This window comes from Panthera onca, chromosome B4 (genome assembly GCF_046562875.1).
Source record: "Panthera onca isolate mPanOnc1 chromosome B4, mPanOnc1 haplotype 2, whole genome shotgun sequence".
NCBI classification, from domain to species: domain Eukaryota; kingdom Metazoa; phylum Chordata; class Mammalia; order Carnivora; family Felidae; genus Panthera; species Panthera onca.
The window spans coordinates 80,354,569-80,379,470 of NC_138345.1; the positions used below are offsets into that span (position 1 = coordinate 80,354,569).

General features: G+C 47.1%; 1 protein-coding gene and 2 long non-coding RNA genes across 4 annotated transcripts in view; 1 reads left to right on the forward strand and 2 right to left on the reverse strand.

Annotated features, from left to right (window-relative positions):
* Positions 1-253: 253 nt before the first annotated feature.
* LOC132674212 (uncharacterized) lies at positions 254-5,730 on the reverse strand. 2 transcript variants are annotated; one of them, XR_013556752.2, is made up of 6 exons: positions 5,662-5,730; positions 3,289-3,435; positions 2,328-2,372; positions 2,091-2,242; positions 1,221-1,579; positions 254-1,114 (listed from the first exon to the last, which is right to left on the reverse strand). It is a non-coding gene; the product is annotated as an uncharacterized LOC132674212 (long non-coding RNA). The 2 variants fall into 2 exon arrangements; XR_013556753.2 differs by lacking the exon at positions 2,091-2,242 and having other exon boundaries at positions 1,355-1,579.
* A 146-nt stretch (positions 5,731-5,876) lies between these two features.
* Positions 5,877-24,902, forward strand: part of LOC132694260 (uncharacterized) — a 36,897-nt gene continuing 17,871 nt past the window's right edge. Inside the window, exons 1-2 of the long non-coding RNA XR_009617218.3 lie at positions 5,877-5,964; positions 17,703-17,782. This is a non-coding gene — a long non-coding RNA (uncharacterized LOC132694260). The remainder of the gene's footprint in view (positions 5,965-17,702; positions 17,783-24,902) is intronic.
* On the reverse strand, positions 17,619-21,308 carry LACRT (lacritin). Its single transcript, XM_060657373.3, has 5 exons — positions 21,200-21,308; positions 19,894-19,941; positions 18,667-18,771; positions 18,203-18,289; positions 17,619-17,766 (listed from the first exon to the last, which is right to left on the reverse strand). The coding sequence occupies exons 1-5, from the start codon at positions 21,255-21,257 to the stop codon at positions 17,705-17,707; spliced, it is 360 nt and encodes a 119-aa protein (XP_060513356.3). The 5' UTR covers positions 21,258-21,308; the 3' UTR covers positions 17,619-17,704.

Sequence of the window (24,902 nt, forward strand, 5' to 3'; positions counted from 1 at the left end):
GGGAACAGAGACCAATACATATATTTTCTATTATCTCATAGCTTCCTTCCTGCCTTCCTTCCTATCTCCCTTTGAATGGGCAATCTTCCTTCCGTTTGTAAGACCAAGAGAGATTTTTATTTTCCCAGTCTCTTCTTTCCCCATTTGGTCCCATATGCCTTTATAGTGAAAACTGCCCAGGGTTGTGTGTGTGTGTGTGTGGGGGGGGGGGGGGCGGGGTAATTTGGCACATATTAGGTAGATGAGTGTGACATATAGTAGACACTGGGTGGTTGTGTGGTGGTGGGTAAATGGGTAGACCCCATCCACCCTGAGGTGAAGCTGAAGTCTTGGCAAATGGGGATGTAGAGGAAGGAAGGTGGAGAGAAGATGAGAGGGCACAGGATGGGACCCTGGGAGCATAGAGTGCATGGTCAGAAAATGTGCCAGGAAGGAAATGGGGGGCTTGGAGAACCAGTAGAGTGCAGCACATTGGGAGGTCAGTGCGGGGAAACTTTCTAGGAGGGGTAATCGTGTCCAGTTCTGCAGAGACCATGAAGAGAGGAGTAGGGACCAGAAATAGCCACTGGGCTTGTTGCTGTCAGTGATGTTGGGGGGAGCAGTTGCTGGAGGGTGTGAAAATGTAGATTGCAGGGGGTGAGGGGTGCAGGGGGTGAGGGAGCAGGGAGGCAGTGTGGATGAAGAGGAGGGGCAGCTTGAGGGGAGTCAAGACCTCACAGAGGATATTTTGGGACGTGGAGACTTGAACAGGTTGTAAGCTGAGGAGGTGAGGTTTAAAATTAGAGCGATGGGGTAACTCAGGAAGAATCCTAGCGGAGTGGGGGCCTCCGCCTTCCCTCCTGGCCCGACAAAGCCACCACAGAGCCAGACTGGGATGCAACGCTTTAATAAGGGACGTGGGGAGCTGAGAGATGGTGGTCAGGGCAAGGAGGGTTTGGGTGCCGTAGACACCAGCTTTGGCCCGGACTGGGCCTTATTATCATTAGGGCCTTATGACTTCATAGGCATGAGGGAGTAGGTTTTTTCAGATAGCTCATGGTTTCTTTTACTGTTTTGTCCACATTCTTCCCGATTTTATGGCCGAGCTTGGCCAGTTTTCCCTCTGAGGTGGTTGCTGGGGAACATTGGGAGAGAAATGGCAAAGTAAGGTTAGTCCCCTCACGCCTCCCCCACACTCCTCAGTGCTGGCACAATCAGTGGATCCTCCAAATCTCATTTACTTTTAATTCTTGTTCCCCTTCAGCTTCCTTTCTCTTTCCATCCCCAACTTTCTCCCCCAAGGTAGTGTCCCGCCACCGCGTTTTTCTGTTTAATGCCTCCCTCCCGGCTTCTTCCCCTTGGCCCTGGCTCCTACCAGCCCTGGGAGTGAGTTCTGTAGTCTCTTCTGACTGAGAGGCAGCATTTCTGATACTGTCCCCCTGGGGGATGGGGTGAAGCAGCTCGGGCCTTTGACGCTTTGGTCTCCTGGTAGATTTGGTCATATCATCCTCTTCAAAAACCAGCTCTTCTCTGGAGATGAGAGATTCCTCAGAAAGGTTTTCAATGGAGACATGGTCCTTTTCAGATATCAGCTGAGCAGCTGGGACCAAGGAGATGAAATGAGGGGCAGAGAAAGAGCTCATGGTAAGCAACAGCCAGCCAGCTCTCTGCCATATCCCTTAACATGCAGAGAGTGTCAGGGTTGAGCCATTGCTCAGTCAGTGTAGACCAGAATTGAGATCCAATACCCGCATCCAAATCTATGAGCACCTAAGGGCACACCCGTGATTTTGAATGGTGTTAAATAGGGATTCCATTTCTAGCACATTCACCTTCCCAATGAAAAGAGATTAACTATGCAAACACCCGATCCATTGTCTGGTGCATAGGAGGGGTTCAATAAACACTGGCTCTTTTTTTCTGAGTTCTGGGTATTGCTTGAGTCTTCCTTCTCCGATAAATTGGGGGAAGCTAGCCTGAGACTGAATTGTGTTTATGGATAATCTACAAAGCAGGGTCCTGCGATATTCATGACTTTGAGGCGGTGGAGGAGCCTGGGATGGAGGAGCCCCTCCAGCATCCTCCCCTCAGGGTGAGCTGAAACTCCCTACCTGCTAGCATTTGGGTATGAGATATAGTCATCTTCAATGACTACCCAGCATGAAGTGCTGTTCAAATTGTTCCCGGCCCCCAGATCTTAGCCAATTAGTGCAGCAGGAAGGATTAAGGTCCAGCGCCAGGAGGGATGGTCTCTGCTCCACTTCTTCCTCAGGTGGAGAATTCATCATTTACTGGACCATCTTTCACTACCACCAACTCCCTCTAAAGGATGCCAACATGAGACTTACGGGCATTTATGCGTTGAGCCTGCAAGTGGATCTCATCTTCTGGCTCTGAAAAATAAGGGGTTAGAGTTTCCGGAGGTCTTAAGACATTTGACATGTGAGATGCTTGTATGCACCCACTCCCCACCCAGCATTTCCACCTTCCTTATCCTGTTCTCTGTCTTAGCACTTCTTTTTGTTTTTTTTTTTTAATTTTTTTTAATGTTTATTCATTATTGAGAGATAGAGAGAAACTGAGCATGAGCAGGGGAGGGGTAGAGAGAGGGGGAGACACAGAATCTGAGGCAGGCTCCAGGCTCTGAGCTGTCAGCACAGAGCCTGACGCGGGGCTTGAACTCACCAACTGTGAGATCATGACCTGAGCCGAAGTTGGACGTCCAACCGACTGAGCCACCCAGGCGCCCCTGTCTTAGCACTTCTAACACACTTACATAATTTGTTTAATATGCCAATTATCTGTTTCTTTCTCCTAGAATGACATCTCAATGATGACTGAGGTCTCTGTTTTGTTAGTGTATCTCAAGTGCCTAGAGCTGTGTGTCTGGCACAGAGTAGGTGCTCAATAAATAGTCGTTAAATGAATGTGTGTATATGTCTTGCCCTCATTGTTACAGAGGGAGGCAGGGGGGCCCAGAGGAGGTCAGTGGCTTTGGCGTGTCCAGCACCCTCAGAGGCTGGAATCTTATCTGAATCTCTGTTAACCCATAGTCCACCTTGATTTGGGTCCAGTTGGCTCCTCTGGCCCCAGCGCCAGGATTTCTAGGGTGCAGGATTCCTGGTATCATGAGTCCTAGTCCCCTGCCTCCACACCTCAGCCATCCTGGGTGTGCACTTTTGGTTATGCGTTCTCCACACGGTGCATTACAAGGATTAAGGAGGGGTCTTCCTAGTGCTGACGACTCTCCAGCGGACAGCTCAGTGACCTCTGGGGAACAAAGAGGAGTGTAGCAGAAGCCAGACTCACCATTAAGGATGGCGAGAGAGGTGGAGGCTCAGGTGGCCAGCAGCAGGATGGTAAAGAATCTCATGGTGAACCTGTAGCCAGATCCGTCTTCCCTGGGGAGGCTGTTTAGTGTTGCAGAGGCAGTAGTCCGGCAGAGGCTTTGTTTATCTTGGGGTGGGAAAGGGCTCTGGGGAACCTGGTTCCGGATTGGATCTGGGGGCATTCCAGGTTTCCCCTCCCAAGTTCCCTTTTCTGAATACATTTGTTTTTAGGAAATGGAGCTTCTGGGAAACCAGTTAACAGGAAAGTAAGACCTCCAGCATTTCCCTGGCGTGGGCCATGCCAAAGGTGTGTCAGCCCCAGGCTCCACCTCCGGAAGTCCTTGGAATAACTAAGTGGGTGTGAGTTTCTCTCCTTCATGGTACTCATTATTGGTGTAATTTTATTTTTATTTGTGTGATCAGTTAATATCTCTGTGCCCCAGGAGGACAGAACTTCCGTGATGGGTGGTGGAACTATGTTTTGCTTGCCACTCTTTTCCCAGAACCTAGAAGGAGCTGGTACATAGTAGGCACCCAGAATATATCAGGAGGGTGAATGAATAAAGGCAGGTAGGCTGCAGATAAAACTCTGTCAGTTCAGGAATGAAGGAATGCGGCCGTTATAGGAATTCTGATTACATGCCAGGTACTGTGCAGTTTGTTCATATGGGATATTTTACTTAATTCATCATGGTTGTGAGGTATGTGTTACTCATCAAGCAGGAAAAGCGATATTCACAAAGGTGAGGTCACATATCTGGGTGGATTTGAACCCATGTGAGTCTAACTCCAAACTATGCCTGCTACAGGTAAGGTCTGGTGGCTCCAGAGGTGGGTGAGATGAAGCAGTGAGATGCCCAAAGAGCCACATGAGAGGCAGTGGGGGACGCACCCAGGACTTGGGCCTGGCTCTGGGCCTAGGGCTGAACTCATTGATCTCCTGTGCCTCCCTCAGGTTGGAATTTTTGAAAAGTTTTTATTTAAGTTCCGGTTAGTTAACATACGGCGTCATATTAGTTTCAGGTGTATAGTGTAGTGATTCAACACTTCCGTACGTCATCCTGTGCTCATCACAAGTGCCCCCCTTAATCCCCATCACCTATTTCACTCATTCCCCCCCCCCCCCCCCCACACCTCTGGTAACCATCAGTTTGTTTGTTCTCTATTGTTAAGAGTTTGTTTCTTGGTTGGCCTCTCCCCCACCTCTCTTTTTCCCCCCTTTGCCTGCTTGTTTTCTTTCTTAAATTCCACATATGAGTGAAATTATATGGTATTTGTCTTTCTCTGACTTATTTTGCTCAGCCTAATACTCTCGCCCCATCCATGTTGTTGCAAATGGCAAGGTTTTATTTTTTCATGGAGTAATATTCCATTGTGTGTGTATTATATATATATGTATATATATATACACATTTATATTATATATTTATATTTATATTATATATAATATATATAATATATATAAAACACATTTATATTATATATACACACATATATATTATATATATGTATATATATATACACATATATATGTTCCACAATTTGGTTATTGTAGATAATGCTGCTATAAACATCGGGGTGCATGTATCCCATTGAATTGGTATTTTTGCATTCTTTGGGTAAATACTAGGTTGGAATTTTTGATAATCTCTCTGGGACATGTTTTGGGATCATCTCCAGGAAGGAGGGGGTCGGCTGTAGGCACCTCCGGTCTTCAGCAGGGGGCGTGGCTTGCTGGGGGCGTGGCTTACACCCTGAGGGTAAGGTCCCACCTGCAGGCCCCAAGAGAACTGTGGACTCTGTGGGCCAAGGTGCGAGGTGAAGCCTTCTTACCCGCCCCCCCTTCCCCCCTGGCAGCAGCGGGAGGGAAGAGCCTGGGGGCTGGGGTCAGCCTCCAATCGCTCTAGCCCTGCTGTCTCCTTGGGCAAGTCTTCGAAGTAAAGGAAGTTTGTCTTGGGCTGCCTCCCATCTCCCCTTCCTCCACAATTGCCCCTTTCTGCGGCAGCCTCCCCTCCCATCGCCTGGGGCACGTAGGAACAGGGTGGGGACAGATGGAGGAGGCATTCACATCCAATCCTTAAGGGTACAGTTTCCGTCCTGCAGGCTTATTTTCCAATGCCCCCAATAATCCACAAGTTTAGCCCTCCATCGTTTGCAGACTAGGCTATTTCAGTGGTTTCTCACTGGCTTCCGGCCTCCAGTCTGTCTCCACTGCTGTCCACCCTCCATGCTAATGCTAATGCCTGATGTGCAGGCCAAGGCTCTACTCAAAAGTCTTTAAGGACCACCCATTACCCCTAAGATAAAGCCCAGTCTCCTTGACCATGTGATCAGGGCTTTCCACGTTTCTGACCTCATCACTGGCCCCCAGGTGCTACTTCCTGCTCGATAAAATGTTGTATGTGTTCATGCTGTTCCTCTCTCAGAAATGCTCTTTCCTTTCCATCTGTCTGCTGTGTTCCGACATCACAATCCACACCAGGTGTCATTCCCTCCCTGGAGTGACCCCAGTCTTCTCACCATCGCGCCTCCCTCAGTTAGTCACCTCCCCTCTGCCGCCCTGCGATGCACTGTTCCTGTCTCCGTCTTTTCACGTTTCCACTCCGCCACTATTTACTGAGTGCCTGCCAGGTTGTAGGTGCTTGGAGATAAAATGGTGAGCAAAATCACCTGGCCCTGACCTTCTGGTTTTACTGTCTAGCATCTATCATATTCTCTCGTAATTCTCAGTTCAGATCTATTGCTCCTGCTGGTTAATTGCCATTTTGAGGACAAGAGCCACAGTTTATTTATCTCTGTGTTCCAATTTGGTTAGCACAGATCTTAACACTAGCTAAGTGCTCTAGTCTAATGATTTGAATGAGTCAATTTGCGAGTTCAAAGCTGGCCCCTGGGGGATATGTTTCCTTTTAGTGGGGAGAGAGGGACCTCTGAGAGGCCTTTTTCAACAATTAAGTATTTCAAAAGAATATATTGAACGTCTGCCATATGCCAGACATGAAATGGGTACTGGAGGTTCAACACTGAGCAAAACAGACCTGGTCCCTGCTCTCCCAGGTGGGATTGCCAGATAAAATGCAAGCCATGCAGTTAACGTATGATTTTTCAGATAAGCAGGGAATAATTGTTTTAGCCTAAAAAATATTGCATGGCACATACTTATAGTAAAACTTTGCTTACTTAACTGGGTGTTCTATATTTTATTTGGTAAACATGGCGATCCTGCCTTAGGGCTCCCCACCAGCCTCCAGCCTCGACCATCTGTCCCTCCAAGAGCCCAGCTTCGTCCTGCTCTCAGTTAAGGATTCTGGAGCAGGGCAAAGATGGATGGGAGAGCTGACTGTGTGCCGTGTGTGTAGCTTCGTTCTGAGAAAAGAGGTCACAATGGTTCTCTGCACATAGGTTCCAGACTTTGGTCAGATGATCCTGTTACTCTGGCCACTCCTGTTTGGTGAGGGAGTCAGGGTCTTATCTAGAGGTAATCACCAACAGGCTGGGCAGAAGGAAGACCAGTGGCTTCTGAGGAGGCCTGGGTAAGAGATCTGTCCATTTCTTTTTTTAAAATTAAATTAATTTTATTAAAAAATTTTTAATGATTTATTTATTTTTGAGGGAGGGAGAGAGAGAGAGAGAGCAAGCAGGGGAGGGGCAGAGGGGGAGACACAGAATCCAAAGCAGGCTCCAGGCTCTGAGCTGTCAGCACAGAGCCCCCAGAGGTACCCCAAGACTTGTCCATTTCTGACCCTCCACACTGGATGGTTCCAACCCAGGTCAATGAGATCCCTCTCAGTGAATTTTGAATGTGAGACAGAGAGAAGGAAAACTCACCCGCTCTCTTCCTCTCCATTTAGCAGGTCTGGGATGTAGTGTGGGAATTTGCATTTTGAAACCAGTGTCCAGGGCCTCCTGGATGGTTCAGCCGGTTAAGCGTCCGACTTCGGCTCAGGTCATGATCTCACAATTCTGTGAGTTCGAGCCCAGCGTCGGGCTCTCTGCTGTCAGCGCAGATCCTGCTTCGGATCCTCTGTCTCCCTCTCTCTCTCTGCCCCTCCCCCGCTCGTATGCACGTGCTCTCTCTTTCTCTCAAAAATAAATAAACATTTGATGGGGGCACCTGGGTGGCTCAGTCCGTTGAGAGTCCCGACTTCGGCTCAGGTCATGATCTCACAGCTCATGAGTTTGAGCCCCATGGCAGGCTCTGTGCTGACAGCTGGGAGCCTGTAGCCTGCTTCAGATTCTGTGCCTCCCTCTCTCTCTGCCCCAACCCACTCGCATTCTGTCTTTGTCTCTCTCAAAAATAAACATCAAAAAAAAAATTTTTTTTAAATAAATAAACATTTGAAAAAAATTTTTTAAAAAATAAATAAAACCAGTGTCCAGAGAAATTCTAATGCAGGGGTGTTGAGGAATACACTCCCTTCAGCAATAGGGTGGCTTTTAAACAAAAGCTCAAACTCTTTTTTCTGGTAAGGATTTTGGGAGGGAGAAAGTCTATTGTTTTGCGTGTGTGTGTGTGTGTGTGTGTGTGAGAGAGAGAGAGAGAGAGAGAGAGAGAGAGAGATTACTATGGTGGTTGCTGGCTGGAATGTTGGAGGTTGGAGAGAAGGAGGAGGAGACTAACATTCTGTGAGCGTCTGATCTGGAGCCAGACGCACGATGATTTTAATTCTCACACTGATCCATAGGGTGGTATTGATGGCAGATTGGAAAACTGAGGCTCAGAAAGGTGAAGTAAATTTAGCAAGGGGATATAGATGTCACCTGACATGACTGGGATTTGAATCCAGATCTGTTTGGCTCTGATTTCCATGCTCTTCTCACCATGGCTCACCGCCCCCACGAAGCATCGCGAGTGTTGACTCCACAGTGCGGCAACCATAAACCGTTGCTTTTCCAGGGGGGGATCCATTTTACATATTCTGTGCTGTTTCTTCCAGACCCATTGACTACCCTGGGAAATCAATGTTTCTGCCTCAAATCACTTCCCAGACTGCCTGTCATCCCCGGGGAGCAGGGAGCAGACTGCCTGTCATCCCCGGGGAGCAGGGAGTTGCTCAGAGGGTAACAGAGCCAGAGGGAGGTGAAACAGGAAAGGGTTCAGGAGAGAGTCAACAGTTCAGTGCAGAAAGATCGCACTTCCAGGGGACTCTGGAGCATCCAGGGAGGGAGAGCAGCTTCTGTCTTGCTTCTCAGTCGGGCTCCAGCAGCTCTTCCTGAGTCCGTTGTTCCCTTCTTCAGGGTCCATTGCTTGCAAGTTCACTCCAGCCATACCCAGTTTCTCTGCCGGAAGGTCTGGGCCAAACTTGACTCTGCCTGGGCAGTCTGTGGAAAACACTCTCCATCTTGGAGATGGGGCCTTGAGAATGTTGCCCACGTGCACTGGCTGCTCTGTGGCCCCTAGAAGGCCTGGCGTGCTGCACTGGGGGTCTGCGAGAGCTGATGGAGAGGCTACCCTGAAAGCTGCAGTTTACTAGGGTGCCTCTTGAGCACCCACTCACCCACCCCTGGGGCCCTGGGCATGCTTTCCCCCTCTCCTCTGAAAGCCCTACCAACCACCCCTCAAACTACACACATAATATCTGATACGCCATTGACGCCTTATTACTGTCTAATTCACAGGCCCCATTTAAATGTGGCCAGTTGTCTCGATAATGTCCTTTATGACAAAAGGACCCAATCCAAGATTACGCATAGAATGCTGTTGACACAGTTCCTCAGTCTTTCCTTGATTTTCATGGCTTTTCCTCTTCTGCAGATGAGGGGCCAATTGTGGAGCATGTCCCCCACTTCGGGTTCATCTGATGTTTCCCCATTATTAGAGGCAGGTTCTGCATTTTTGGCAAGAGTATCAGCAAGCCATACTATATTCTTTATATTATATTCTATCAGGTGGTTCGTAATTTTGATTTGTCCCATTTTTGCGATGTTAACTTTGATCGATCGATCACTGATTAACCAGACGTCTGCCAGTTTTCTCCAGTGTGAAGTTACTCTTTTCCTTCTTTGTAATTAATATATATATATTTTGTTGCAAAGTAATTTGAGGCTATGTAAATATCCTGTTCCTCGTCAAACTTTTACCAATTAGTTTTAGCACTCATTGATGCTTTCTGGCTGAATTACTTAGGCTGAATTACTTATTCCTGCGATGGTTGCCAAATAGTGATTTTCTAGGTCAATCATTCCCTCTACATTCATTAGCTGTCATTCTGCTGTAAGGCAAATCTTTCTCACTTCCCCATTTATTTATTCATTTATTTATATCATTATGGGCTCATAACTTCCTATTTAGTCAATGAATTATAATTTTGTTACTACCATTGGTTTTCATTATTATTATAATCTTTTATAATACTTTTCTTCTCCATTGACCATGGTTAGTCTGAAACAAGTTGGCCATAGCGGGAGTAAGCTAGCCTTTTGGTTAGCTTGTGTATTCTCTTGTCATGTCTCCATCATTCTTTGAGCAGTTTTTCCTTTCTGGCACAGCAAGGCATTCCAGACTCATCGTGTATTTTCTCTGCGCCAGCCCTGCCTGGTAGCAGCCATTTCTGCAAGGAACTCTGCTCTCTTAATGGTATTTAGAAACAAAGATTCGGGCTCTCGGTGTGCTCATTGTTCTTGAGATGTCGCCACTTCCAGGCCCTTCCAAGGTCAAAACTAGGGAATATATGAATGTATGTACATATACACATGTGTGTGTATGTATGTGTATTTGTACAAATAAATAACACATGCACATTTACATCTAGATGTATTTCTGCATCTATTTACATATACTGAAAACCATGAGTTCTCATTGTTATGCCCAATTTCAGTCTGGCACCATAGAATTCAGGCCTGCTCACCCTGCAACACATAGACCCCCCCACCTCCCCTGCCTGCTTGGGCTCTGATACCCCACGAGAGGCCACCACCTTTCCCCTTGTCCCTGCTTTCCCTGGGCAGATACCCTCCTCATGGCTCTACACTTCCAACACCCTGCTCCGGCTTTCCAGTGATGTACCACCCCCCCCATCCTTCCCGCCCCTGCAGACACCTACCTTGCTGGGTTCTGCCTACTGGCTTTTGTACAGGATTATTCAGGGAGGAAGTCAGGAATGCAAGTATAAGATGCGTGTTTGAATGCAGTTGAGAGGACGACAAAATGAAGCGGCTACTTTCTTATTGATATATCCTTTAATTCACTGTTTATAGTGTAGTTTTGCTTTGCGATCCCATCTGAGAATCTTTTGCTTTTAATGCATGAATTTGTGCTATTTTAATTTATTCATATAAATGACACGTGTTTGATACTTGTTTTATCTTTTTCATGCTGCCCTTCCGCTTTACAATTTTTTATCATTTATATTTGGCTACATGACCTATTATTTTTTCTCTTTTATGTGTATTTCTTCTGATAATATAAAAGATTCAGTTTGTTTATAGTCTTAGTGATTATCTTTATAACCATAACTTCAAATGATGTACTCAATGCTGTATCACTTAGATTGATTCCCTCCACCAGCAATGATTAAAACAGTGTACTTCTACTTCCTGCTCTCCTCTTTACCGTCTGATTTTCATGGATAATAGGACTAGTGTTACTTTTTCTAGTGATTTCCTTTATGCTTACAATTTAAAAAAAAAAAAATTTTTTTTTAACGTTTATTTATTTTTGAGACAGAGAGAGAGAGAGGGAGACACAGAATCAGAAGCAGGCTCCAGCCTCTGAGCCATCAGCCCAGAGCCCGACGCGGGGCTCGAACTCACGGACCGCGAGATCGTGACCTGAGCTGAAGTCGGATGCTTAACCGACTGAGCCCCCCAGGCGCCCCTACAATTTTTTTTTTAATGTTTATTTATGTTTGAGACAGAGAGAGACAGTGCGCGTGAGGGAGGGGCAGAGAGAGAGGGAGACACAGAATCTAAAACAGGCTCCAGGCTCCAGAACCCGACGTGGGGCTCAAACCCACGAACGGTGAGATCATGACCTGAGCCCAAGTCGGATGGATGCTCAACTGGCTGAGCCACCCAGATGCCCCGATTTCTTTTATACTTTAGTTACTTGCTTTTGCAGGTTAAAAATAGTTTTTGATACTCTAACTATAAAAGTTGCACGTGTCACCTGATTTATATTAACTCCTGCTTGCTGTTCCATCCCAGCCGTCCCCATGCTGATCTTTGGTTACGTTCTCATAGTTTATAACACTTACTCTGCTCTGTAACCATAATTCCTGCAGCGACTTGAGCTTTTTTCTTTTATTTTTTTTATTAAAAAATTTTTTTTTAACATTTATTTATTTTTGAGACAGAGAGAGACAGAGCATGAACCGGGGAGGGTCCGAGAGAGGGAGACACAGAATCTGAAACAGGCTCCAGGCTCTGAGCTGTCAGCACAGAGCCCGACGCGGGGCTCGAACTCACAGACCGTGAGATCATGACCTGAGCCGAAGTCGGCTTCTTGACCAACTGAGCCACCCAGGCACCCCTGAGCTTTTTCTCTTGCACTGAAATGGATTTAGCACTCACACCCAATCCTTTTACCTCATTTTCTGGAGGCTGGTTGGAGTTTATGTCTAATAGTGTTTTTGAAAAGGGTTCACAGGAATGAAATGCCCTGAATTTGGCATCCTGGAAATACGTGTCTGTTGCCTTTAGTCTCGTAAAATAGTTTGATTTAGTACAAAGTGTTTGGGCCTCATTTTTCTTCTTCCAGAGGACTTTGTAGGGATTTCTTCACTGTCTTTTGGTGGTGTAGTCTGGAGGCGACCTGAATATATTTTTTTCCCCCTCAGCAAATGTGTTGGTAGTTTTGCCTGAATGCCCAAATAGCCTTCATCTTTGAAGCTACTGAACTTTATTGGGCCAGTTCTCAGCATTAGTCTTTTTGAATCGTTCACTGGTGTCAAGTATATTGAGGGAGTTGTGCAACCAACCTCCAGAACTCTGTCGTCTTGCAAAACTGAAACTCTATACTCACTAAACAGGGTTCCTGGTTTCCCCCTACCCCCCCCCCCTCCACCGCCCCCCGCCCACCCAGCCAGATTTCGATTTTCTTCTATTTTTAAGGAACACCGTCTTCAATTATGTTTTTCTTTTCTAGGTGTTCTCTTTTTCAGGAGCAGGAAGTATACGTGTGGCAGATCTGGTTACAGACGAGGTGTTCTTGGTTTTAGTCCTCTGAGCATATCGTGTCCCTTGGAGAAGCGTGTTGTCAGCTCTGCCCATGAGTGTCATAATGGGACGCTGAGTCAGCATCCTCCCTCCATTTGGTTCCAGTTTCAGGGGACTTGGCAGGAGTTCTTCATAGAAAGTGTTATTTGGGGTTGTAAGTGCTTTCTATTTTCACCCCAAGTGGAATTTACATATCTGTGCGAATTGTTTTTGTTGTGATCAGTTCAACTGGTTTCAGAGATAAGAAGTTGGTAGATTTGTCTTTACTCCTCCTCTTTATATTGGAATTATGTTACTGTTTTTTCCCCTTAATTTTTATGCAATTTATTTGGAATATAATCTATATCTGAACATTAAACATCCATAATCCCAGAAAGCAGGAAAACAAGCCAGAAAGAAGCCAATTTTAATTAAGCAATTATTATTTTTTGGTCATTTCCTGAAATTTGCGGGGGGGGGGGCGGGAGGGAGGTAAAGAGCTGCGATTAGACTTCCATGTGTTAGCGCGTGCGTACCTTGAGGGGTTTGCTGGTAGATACCACACGGCCCGCCCCCACCTCCCAACCAGAGTAAGTGTTGGAGTGGACAGACCCGTACCACCAGGGGGAGCTGTCTGCTCCTTTTTTCTGTGGCCTGCCTGGGTCCTCCAGGGTTGCCATTGCATCCCGGCTGGGGGTTCCTCCGAAACGGTATCTGGGGAAGCTCTTCCCCTTCATCAGGCTTTGTCCCCATTGCGGTGCCTCCAAACGCACCTGTGTTTGGATGTGCGGTGGCTGAAGTTTTTCTCCTTTGAGGCTAGAGGACCTGGGGCGCGTCAGGGTGCTAGAAGGCAAATAGCCCAGGAGACTGGGTGGGTATTATCAGTGGGGAAAATGGGACAAGTGTTGTGTGTAGGTATGGGCCTCAGTGGATGGTGCTACATGAATCTCCTTTAAGTACGCAGACCACTCGTTGGGGTGCCTGGGTGGCTCAGTTGGTTCAGGGCCTGACTTCGGCTCAGGTCATAATCTGCGGTCTGTGAGTTCAAGCCCCGCGTGAGGCTCTGTGCTGGCAGCTCAGAGCCTGGAGCCTCCTTCAGATTCTGGCTCCTTCTCTCTCTGCCCCCACCCCTCCACTCTCTGTCTCTCTCTCTCAAAAATAAAAAAAATAAAAATACACAGACCACTTGTTAAGCATCTGTTACCTACTGAGCATTAGCGATCCCGAGATGTTGGGCGGACTCACTTCCTCCAGCCACCTGCCTGGTGGAGAAGAAGCACAGCATGCCGAAAACACGTTCTGAGAATAGAGAGGTGTAGTGTAACCCCCTTGATGGTTTTCTCTTTCTCATAATGCAAGCGCCCGACCTAAGCTTTGATTGGCACAGCATCCACTTCCAAGAGGGTTATGACTAGATAAAGACTAGATGAAGTCAGCCACATGACTGGATAAAAAGCCAGGCTGCCTTCTTTCGCTCAAGCTCCTCTGGTTTAGAGGTCTTGGTTGGTTTCGATAACTAACCCTTTGGGCTGCTTGTTTTTCCTCTTTTAGCACTTAAAAAAAATTTTTTTTTAATGTTTATTCATTTTTGAGAGAGAGAGACAGAGCATGAGCAGGGGAGGGGCAAAGAGAGAGGGAGACACAGAATCAGAAACAGGCTCCGGACTCTGAGCTGTCAGCACAGAGCCCGATACGGGGCTTGAACCCGCAAACTGTGAGATCATGACCTGAGCTGAAATCAGACACCCAACTGACTGAGCCACCCAGGTGCCTTAACTTTAAATTCCTGCTTTTATGTTTTAAATTCATCAATAAAGAGTGAGCCTATGAAACCCTTGACCCCAGTAAAAGCGGAAACCCAGGCCTGTGTGCTCTCTGTTTCTGCCCACGACCTTCCTGTGTGGTGCCAGGTGCGCTATGTCATTTACGGGGCTTATAAGTAATGACCTTTTCTTCCCCCCAAAGTTTCACAATGGTTACTGCCGAAGGGCATCTTGCAATCATAAGAAAAACCACGAAGGCCACCACATTGGTTATTGATAGGCTGAGACCAGCACAAAACCACAGTATGGAGACATTAATTTCACAGGATGAAAATGGAGAGGAGGGTGGAAGTGGTGATTTATTTAACTTTCAGCTAATGTTTATCGAGTGTCTGCTATGTTCCGGAAACTGTTTCAGGCACTGGGGATGCCTCAGTGAAAAGAATAGAAACCCTTGCCCTCATGGTGCTTACATTCTAGTGAAGAAAACAAAGAAAACAGACAAGTAACTTATATAGTATATTAGATAGTGAGAAATGCTACAAAGTGAATAAGTTCTAGAGATCTGCGTTACAACATGGTGCCTATAATTAACAATACAGTGTCATGGCTTAAAAATTTGTTAAGAGGGTTAATCTCATGCTAAGATGCCAAGTGTTCTTAACACACACGTGTGCACACATAGGCACAAGAAATCTTTTGGAGGTGATAGATATGTTTATTACCTTGATTGTGGGAATGGTATCATGGGTATATGCATATGTCCAAACTCACTAAAATGTATACATTGACTACATGCCATTTTTTGTGTATTAAATATATCTCAAAATAGCTGAAAAAAAAAAGAAGTGCTAAGGACAAAAATAAAGCAGGGAATATATGCGGGAAGTGGCAATTAAAATTTTTTTTTAATGTTTATTTATTTTTGAGAGAGAGAGAGAGAGAGAGAGAGAGAGAAAGCACAGGTGTGGGAGGGGCAGAGAGAGAGAAGGAGACACAGAATCCAAAGCAGGCTCCAGGCTCTGAGCTGTCAGCACAAAGCCCAACGCGGGGCTCAAACTCACGGACCGCAAGATCATGACCTAAGCCAAAGTCAGACGTTTAACTGACTGAGCCACCCAGATGCCCCTAAAAACATTTTTTTTTAGAACAAACTATCGGAAAGAGAAATTAAGAAAACAGCTCCATTTATAATAGCATCAAAAAGAATAAAAATAGTTAGAAATACATTTAACAAGGTGGTAAAAGATGTTTACAGTGAAACTCTAGGAGATACATGTCAATATAATGCAACATTATTCAGCCATGACAAAGAAGGAAATCCTGCCATTTATATCAGTGTGGCTAGAACTTGAGGGCATTAGGCTAATTGAAATAAGTCAAACAGAGAAGGGTACATTGTGTATTCACTCACTTACGTAGGATCTAGGAAAACCTGAATTTGTAGAGACAGAGTAGATTGGTGGTTGCCAGGAGCTGGGAAGTGGGGGAAATGGGTGACAGAGGACAAAGGGTATGAAGTTCTGGTGATAACATGAAAGTCAGGAGCATGAAGAGAGGATGCGTTTGGGGATGGGGGTGGGGGTGTGTATTACTTTCCTAGGGCTTCCATAATAAAGTCAAATGGATGACTTTGAATGGCAAATTTATTGTAGGGCCATACTCTCTCTGAAACTGGTAGGGGAGAATCCTTTCTTGCCTCTTCTAGCTTCTGGTGTTTGCCGGCAATTCTTGGCATTCCTGGTCTTACCAGTGCATCACTGCAGTCCCTGACTCCATGTCGCATGGTCATCTACCCTTGATGTGTCTTCACATCATAGGTGACACTATGTCCAACTTTCTCTCTTCTTTTTTTTTTTTTTTATTAAAAAAAAATTTTTTTTTTAAATGTTTATTTTTGAGACAGAGAGAGACAGAGCATGAACGGGGGAGGGTCAGAGAGAGAGGGAGACACAGAATCTGAAACAGGCTCCAGGCTCTGAGCAGTCAGCACAGAGCCTGACACGGGGCTTGAACTCATGGACCGCGAGATCGTGACCTGAGCCGAAGTCGGCCGCTTAACTGACTGAGCCACCCAGGTGCCCCCAACTTTCTCTCTTCTTATAAGGACAGTAGTCATACGGATTATGGGCCCACCATAGTCCAGTATGACCTTCGCTAATTTATATCCGCAATGATTCAATTTCCAAATAAGGTTAAAACTTCCACAAATCTTTTTGGGGGACACAACTGAACACATAAAAGGGTGGAAGTCTACTTGAGTGTGAAGTGCCCTATTTACCCAGTGTTGATTGTAACTGGCGCTCAGGGGGGACCTGCTACTGGAGGTCTCTCTGTGCTTCGTAGGCAGTGCTCTCAGAAATGGAGAATGTGTCGTCATGGTGGGAGGAGGGAGGAAGGAGATGAATTTCTTCACCCCATTTAAAACAGGGTCTATGTCGGGGTGCCTGGGTGGCTCAGTCGGTTAAGCATCTGAGTTCGGCTCAGGTCATGATCTCATGGTTTGTGAGTTCAAGCCCCACATAGGACTCTGTGCTGACAGTGTGGAGCCTTCCTGGGATTCGCTCTCTCCCTCCCTCTCTCTCTGCCCCTGCCCCCCTCTCAAAATAAATAAATACATAAAAAATAAATAAAACAGGGTCTAGGTCAAATGCTCTCACTCCCAGGATAGAGGGGGTGGGTGTTAGGTGGGGTGGAGGAAGGACCATCTAGAATCAAGGACTCTGGGAGTGTTAGAAAGCACACCCTGCCACACACCAGGCTTGGGAAGAGGGTTGGCAGGAGAGCGTTGTCCTGTCTTCCTCCACAGTCATGAATATTCTTCCCCTGCTCACCTGTGTGCAGAGTGTGACGTGCGATCCCAGACTGTGGTGGAGGGAAACGGGGTACGCTAATCACATGGATTGTTGCAGTGGGTTAATAGGCCTTTTAGTCAAGTGCCAGCTCTCACTGCAGCGGCTCATTATTTTACTGATCTGGTCTAATTAGCCATTGCCCTTCACTTGGGCCCAGTGTAGAAAGGGTGAATGGGAGGCAGGAGGGATGCATTTTTAATAAGGGCACCAGAAAATGGCTTTAATAGAGTGACTCGGGCTTTGACTATTTTCAGGATGACAAATCCTGGTTCTTTGGAGGTTGATTTAATTTTTGGAAATGCTCAAATGTCATGAGGCACTCTATGTGAGCGATTAGACCAGAACTGGAGAGGCATTTGCACTAGAAGGAGGCCCAGCACGTGTGGCTGGTGGCTCAGTGCAAATGAAAGGGTTTGTTAGGGGTTGTGTCCTCAAGGAAGGCTTGACAGGCCCAAGGGCCTGGGTCAGGACACCCAGGGTCTCTTGGCATTCCAGCGGATGGCTTTGCTCCCCACCTCCTCCCGGGCCAGCCCCACAGAGCACAGGCACACAGCATGTTGGATGCTTCAGTTTAATTGTTCTGGGCTGCAAGCATGTTTAAGGCTTTGAGTCCAGGGGCCCTGTTCTTTTCAAATTCTTAGATTCAACTTAGAAGAAAGGAACTGGGAACTAATTTCTTCAGTTTTTCTGCTAATTCAACTCCACCTAGAAGAAAGCAGAGGTGAGAATGAGGCTCACAGGCCCCAGGCCCCAGCTCCACCCTGTCCATCCTCCTCAACTCCCTCTTCTGCTTTGCAACCTCACCCAGCCCCTGGACAGCTTTGCGTGGGAGTCAGAGGGATGGAAGGTGGATTCGCCAGAGCCTCAGGGACCCGCCCGCTCCTTCCCCATCTGGGCAGGCTCCGCAGTGGGAAGGCTGTCGCTGAGACCCAGGGGCAATCTGGCATCAGGCAACCCTGTGGTTTGAGTGTGTGTGAGAAATTGGGGACAATTTGAAGACAACAGGAGGGAAGATTCAGTGGGGAGGGGCTGTGGCAGTTCCAGGTCTCTGGGCAAGGGGGTCCTGACCCACCTCCTGCCCCTGGATGATGAGTGGTGAGTATTCCTGTTCCCACAAGGCTCTGCCTTGGGATATACTCACGTTCATAAAGTTTTCCTTCACGCAGTTTTTTTCTTGCTTCTTGAAAGCCATGTTCTGCTACCAAGCTACCTTTGCTCACCAGGAATTCTAATTTTGGAGCAGAAGAATCACATTAGCAGAAAAGTCCCATCATTTCGAGAAAACTCCCCCTTCCCCCTCCTGCCCCTCACCAGACATTGTTCCTATACAAATCCCTAAAGTGAAGAAGTTTTGCTGAGGGGCCCAGCTTCTTCTCTTAGGAAGGCGGGTGGGCCAGGAAAGAAACCATGGAGGGTGCAGGCAGCAAAATCTATCGCGGAAGCTGTGTGAGTGGGTACAGTGTGAGCCCCTACTTGCGACTTTACGGTCAGGGGAATGAGTATGTCTGCTTCTCCCTGGACTCGTCTCTGTGGGAGGAAGTGTCATGGAGGCCTGCCACCAGAGATTCCTCTGGGTTGTCATCTGGCGTAAAGACAGAGACTTACTCAGTGGGTTTAGTCCTTCTTTACTTGTGGTGGCGCTGTTTGGCTCCTGGGGTGTCTCTTGGGGTGAAACAGTTTCCGCTGGAGATGTAGTCACTTCAGGTTCAGCTGCAAACATGCCAATTTGTTGATTTTAGCAAAGTCAAATGGTTTTTAGTTTTGGAACGAGTGGCAGAGCCCAGGATACCTAGTATGTGCTGGGGGCCAGGCTACGGAGATGATACGATTTCTACACACAAGTGCCTGTGAGGGACTGAACGTTTATGTCCCCCTCCAAATTCATATATTGAAATCCTACCCCTCAGTATGATGGTCTTAGGAGGTGGGGCCTATGATGTAATTAGGTCATGAGGGTGGAGCTCTTATGAATGGGATTAATGTCTTTATAAAAGAGACCCCAGGGCTCTTTCTGCCATGTGAGGATGTGGTGAAAACTCAGCAGTCTGTAATCTGGAAGAGGGTCCTTACTAGAACCTGATCATGCTGGCCCCTTGATCTTGGATTTCCAGCCTCCAGAATTGTGGGAAATAAATGTCTGTTGTTTAAGCCATCCAGTCTGTGGTGATTTGCTGTGCAGCCCAGATGGACTAAGACAGTGCCTCTTGGATGGCAGGGTTGGAGGGCAGGGTTGCATGCTTCTAATGGGCAGGGTTGGGGAGGTATTTGGGCTAGGATATGGGGGGAATCAAGGAGCTAGTCAGAGCGACGCTGGGTCTTGAAAGCAGGATTTTGGCAGGGAGGATATTCTAAAGGGGCTTCCTTGGGGGCAGGAAGTCATCAGTCAGCCAGAGTTCTTGGGAAGGTGTGTATAGGATAGGAATGGAGAATGCAAACAAGTTCAATTTAGTTGATGTGGGCTGTACATGAAGGAGAAGCATGGAAAACCAGGATGCAAATGGAGTCTGAAGCTGGATATCGGGCAACTTGCTAAGGAGTTGGGAGTTACAGGAAGTGTGTGTAGGTGAAGGTATCATTTCCCTTATCACTCAACCTCATCTTTTTCTCCCTTTTATCCATAACAAACCCTTTCCCCATTCTTCCTACTGATCTTGCCTTGCTGGGTTGTCCCATTTCATCCTTAGCCTTGTTGCACCCCCATCCATGCTCCTCTTGTTACCACCAAGAGCAGGACCCACCCCCACCCCCCATTCCTTTTCCAGCCTCCACCCACATCCCTGGCTGTTAGACCCTCCCCTTGAGCACAGGGACAGGAGGGACAGAAGGACTCACTGGCCACAGTCCCCGGAGTAGCCTCGGTGGGATCAGAAGAGGCATCTTCTGCAGTGGAAGAAAGAGGTGACAGTAAGGACTGAACCTGACCCATCTGAGCCATCCTACCTCCCATTCTGTATCCTCAGCTCTAAGGAGAGTTCATGGACACAGGGAGACACATTTCTCTATTGGTGAAATGTGCCCTTCTGCCTCATCAGTAGACCGACCAAGCACTCTGTCTGGTATTTAACCCCCTCCTACAGTTGTTTGAAGCAGGTTCTCCCAGGAGAAGTGTAATATGCTCTGAAAACTGCCCTCCTCCAGATTGCCTCTGGCCTGTGAGGGTGCCATGAGATTCGCGCCAGGGAATTGGCTGTGGTTGGAGGCGCTCAGGCTCCTCTGTGGCTGAGGGGGACAGTGCAGGGGCCATGCGGCCATGCATGAGTGATTTCTGGGATTGGACTCCAGCCCTCCTTGTCTCTGTTCTTTCAACACAATGTTTATGCAAAGTGCTCTGCTAAGTGGAGGGGGTTCAGTGCTGAAGAAGGTGGAAAGACCCTGCCCTGACCCAGCTTACATTCCATGACATAATTATTGAGTCACTGTGTGACGGTGCTAGAGGGGTAAGTGCAGAGTGGTGTGATAACAGCAAGCAGGGTCTAATTTTTCCTACATGTTCATGGAAGGCTTTTTTGAGGAATTGATATCTGAACTGAGATTTGACAGATGAGAAAGCATTGGCCAGGTGACATTCTGGATTGGCTGGAGGAGAGTGACAAGGAGTGGAAAAGAATTCCAGGCAGAAAGAAGAGCAAGAAGGAAGGCCCCAGTGTTCGAGGAGCAGCAGGGTTGTCCTGGCACGAATAGCGCTTTTCTTTCTTTTTTTTTTTGCTCTTCTCAGGAAGAGGCATCCAGAGACACAAGGCCATGGGCAGGGCCCATTGCTTGGCAAATGGACCATGGGCTAGATTTCAGCCCTCTCCATCCCCTGCCTGGCACCCCTGTGCAGGGGACAACCTGCACCTCTATGTGGTGGCCCAGAAGGCCTACAGAGGGCCAGGGTGGCTGGAGCATAGTGGATAAAGTGGATAAAGGAAGGTGTATGAGGGGATGGGCTGGAGAGCAGACAGCGCCAGGGGGTTCCTGGCTCCCTGACCAATGTGGGTAAAGAGCCTATGGGCAGAGAACTGGGGGCAGGAGTCACTTGCAGGAACAGGAGGAGCCAGGACAGCACTGGGAGAGAAAGAGAAAAATGAAGACCAGAGTTAAGGCTTCCCTGGACTGTCAGGGCTCTGGTGGGGTACAGGGGAAGGGCCATACTCACGGGCACAGACCAGGGCCCCAGCCAGAGCTGCCAGGAGGAGGAGAGCTGAGAATCTCATGCTGTGGAGTGAGAAGCAAGTATAACCACAGAATCCTCAGAGGGTCCAGGAATACCAGTGCAGATACTCCTGGGCCCTTTTAAGGATACCGAGGGCCAATGGGAATCAAGTTTGGAGGGGTGTGACTTCCGTGTCCTCCTCCCCTTCTTCCCCAGACTGTCACTTGCTAAGTCAACAAGGGATATCTGGGGCTGGCTAGTAGCTGGCATCCTTTCCCTACTGACTTCCAGCCATCCTTTTCCTCCCCCCTTCCTTCTCCTTCCTACTTGCCCTCTGGCTTCACATCCTTGGGATCTCAGGGACCAGATGCAGAGCAAATTTTGTTTGGGGAGATTCTAGAATGTGTCTGTTGATGGTATTAATAGGACTGGCGTCTCCCCCAGGAGGAGGTTGGGTGTTTGTAAGATCATGTTGTCTACCTTTTGCCTCGATCTGTACAGGACTCCGTGCAGGGGCTTGAAGGTTTCCCCAGACTATGTGAGCTTCCTTCCCCAGGAGGCCACACTCAGAACATCTGGGGACTAAGTTCATGGTTCCTTTCTCCTCTTGAGGGGACGGGTTTGGAGGCATGAATGACTTCTCTGGAGTTGTCTCCTGCTCTTGAAGTTATTATCTAACCCCTAGAAGGAACTCCTAACCCTCAGATGGACCCCTGTCAACCTCTATCATCAGGCCCAACTGATGGGAGCCCCTGTTTCTCAGAGGATCTTCTGATTACAGGACAATGATGGTTCACTGAAGTTGGAACTTGGTTCTTCCTTCAAGTGGGGAGCTGATCCATGGTGTGAACAACCCAGAGAAGCAGATAATTGTGTTTGACTTGGGATTTCTTCCTTCCTTGAGCTGGCATTCAAAAGGCCTGGATCTTGAGTTCTGGCTTTGGCATATACACAGGATGGTACATTGCTATATACTGAAGACCTTAGGGTTTTCATCTGTCGTCTGGGAGTTACAGCTGCTATGTACAAAACTGTGATGGAAATTAAGTGAGATAATACATGGCAAAGCATTTTTTCAACAATAAAATTCTATGCAGATGTGTGGGATACTTGTAGTTTGCAGAAGGCTCATCTTTCTGGGTAGGTTTGGTTCAGGCTGGTGCTGAATGCCAAATAGAATGGGGTGAAGGAGACACAGGAGACGGTTGAAGGGGTGGTGGGTGGAGAATAGGGTTCTGTATACAAGTTTGTGACTCTCATTTGCTTGGTGTTGGCTTTTGCCAGGCCCTGGGTGGTCCTGCAGCTTTCTGCCTCAAGGCTGTTCTGAAGATTGGTGTGGAGAGGGGGTATCAGGAAGTTTATAACATGAGGGTGCTTGGGTGCTTGGGTTCAGAGCATTAGTCTCCTCATAAGATAAAGGAAGAGAAAACTGATGGAGTGGGACATCACAGGCATGAGGGGTGGGTCCTTTGGGGCTATCCTTAATCTAGGTTTCACCCATCCTTAACCTGCAGGTAAGATGACAATGACATTCAGGAGGTTGATCTGCTCCAGTCATGTCAAGTAGGAACTGGGTTTAAAGCAACTGCTCATCCACTAACTCCCTGTGTGATTTGATACTTAAGATTTATCTGGCATTTAATGGTGGCCAGTAGGTGAAGAAGAGGGGTGCATTGAATTAATGCAGGGACAAGACTTAGCATTAACTACCCATCTAAGGGTCCAGGCCTGGAAGCCTTGAAGATGGTGGTGGCTTTAACTTGATGGGGAGATCTTGAGGAGCAGGAGAGAGTTTTGACTGCATCAGTGCCCTGGTATGTGTGTGTGTATGTGGGTGTATGTGTGTGTGTCCATGTGTACGTTATAGTAGGAGAGGCTGTGCCTCTAGATCCCAACGGTCTTCATGAGCACATCAAAAAAACCAACAGGAGCAAACCATGATATTTGCACAAGTTTTTCTAAGAGGAAATTAGAACTTTGGCATCAACACTAGAGCTGTCACAGAGCAAGGTCTCTCCAAATGTCACTGCTCAGCCCTTTTCCTCTCCTAATTCTCCTCTTGGCTTCATGAATTAAAGAGGCAGGTATTGACATAAATGTGGGTGAGATGGAAGGTAGGGAACTTAGTTCCATAGAAAATTTTCAGTATTTTATAACAGGGCCCAGGAGAAATGTTACGCCAAATTATAGGGCCTGGGAAAGAATTGGATATGTATCTTAAAGAAGAGAGATGCACCTCATGTATCTGGGTGAAGAGCTGTCTTCTGTGATGTCTTGTCTTTTAAGGTATCTGACCTCCATGATAACTCTGTCAGTTGCCAAGGTGTCTTTTCTTATTTGTTATTCTCCTGGTTATTCTCTATTCATAGTTCTTGGCTTCCTTCCCTGCTTCAGATCTGTTTTCTGACCATCTCTGCACTGGTCTGGAAGGATGACCTTTATGGGGTGCACCACCTGGGCTCTCTTGCCTTCTAACTTCTAGTTGAGTTTGGCCAATGGGAGACACTAGTGGGAAGTCAGAATGGGAAGAGAGGTTAAGGCATTTGTTCTTTCTGTTCTCTCCCTGCTTTGGCAAGTGTGGCAGGTAGATACCTTGGTAGATAGACTTCTAAGATGGTGCCCAGCGATCCCCACTTCCTGGTATCTATGCCGTTGTGTAATACCCATTCTGGATCTAGTGATTCACTTCTGACAAATGGGAAATGGAAAAAGTGATAGGATATCATTTCTGAGATTAGGTTATAAAAGACTATGACTTTTGTCCTGCTTATATGTATAATATCTCTTTCTGAGTCTTCTCAGCTTGCTTGCCTGGATGAAGAGAGCTTCCATAGCATGAGCTGCTCTGTGGAGAGGTCCAGGTGGCAAGGAACTGAGGGCTGCCTTAGTCTGCAGTTCAACAGTTCATGAGAAACTGAATCCTGCCAACAATCATGTGATTGAGTTTGGAAGTGGGTCCTTTTGTAGTTGAGTCTTGAGGTGACTGCAGTTTTGATGATATCTTCATTGTACCTTGTCAGAGATTCTGAGCAGAGGACCCAGCTAGGCTACATCTGGACTCCTGGTTCACAGCAATTGTGAAGTAAGAAATGATGTTATTTGAAGTTGCTAGGTTTTGGAATAATTTGTTATGAAGCCACCGATTATTAATACAGCATGGAGTAACAGTGGATGTGTTCCTCTATGACAATAGCTTGTCTGGTGACACTGGTTCCACAGCTCCATTTCCTAACTGGTGTCAGGGAATGACATTTCCTCTCCCTTCAGTGTTAGGGATGGTAATGGCTTTCTGCTGCTGTGAGTCCTTACTTGTACCTCTGTAAATAATTTTTTTTCCATTAAAACGTCTCTTAAAAAAACTTTCTGATCATGCCATAGGTTTTCTGCCAGGACCCTGAGTGATACGTTCCACCCTGTCTGACCCATGCTGAATGTCTCCTCCTTGTTCCCTTTCTCCTGTGTGTTAAACCCTGTCCTGGGATTAGAGAGTTAGAAGACACTCTAAAGGAGAAAGTGACCCAGACTCTTGGGGTAGATAGTTCACATATTCAAGACACAGACTTAAGCTGTGTTTATGAGGGGTATCTTACCCTGATTGGTGCAATTCACATGGCTGATCTTCTCTGCCAAGCTCTTATGGGCTGGCCCAAATTGCTACACTCCCCTAATGTCCTTGATCATTCATCTGTTCCTGGGGGAGGTGTGA

Excerpts from the sequence above, each read along its gene's own strand:
- LACRT (XM_060657373.3), bottom strand. The coding sequence starts at position 21,257 with ATGAGATTCTCAGCTCTCCTCCTCCTGGCAGCTCTGGCTGGGGCCCTG. Across the intron at positions 18,772-19,893 it reads TACTCCGGGGACTGTGGCCA|CTGAACCTGAAGTGACTACA; the intron begins GTGAGTCCTTCT and ends GCATGTTTGCAG. Across the intron at positions 18,290-18,666 it reads AGAAGGACTAAACCCACTGA|AATTCCTGGTGAGCAAAGGT; the intron begins GTAAGTCTCTGT and ends CTCCAAAATTAG.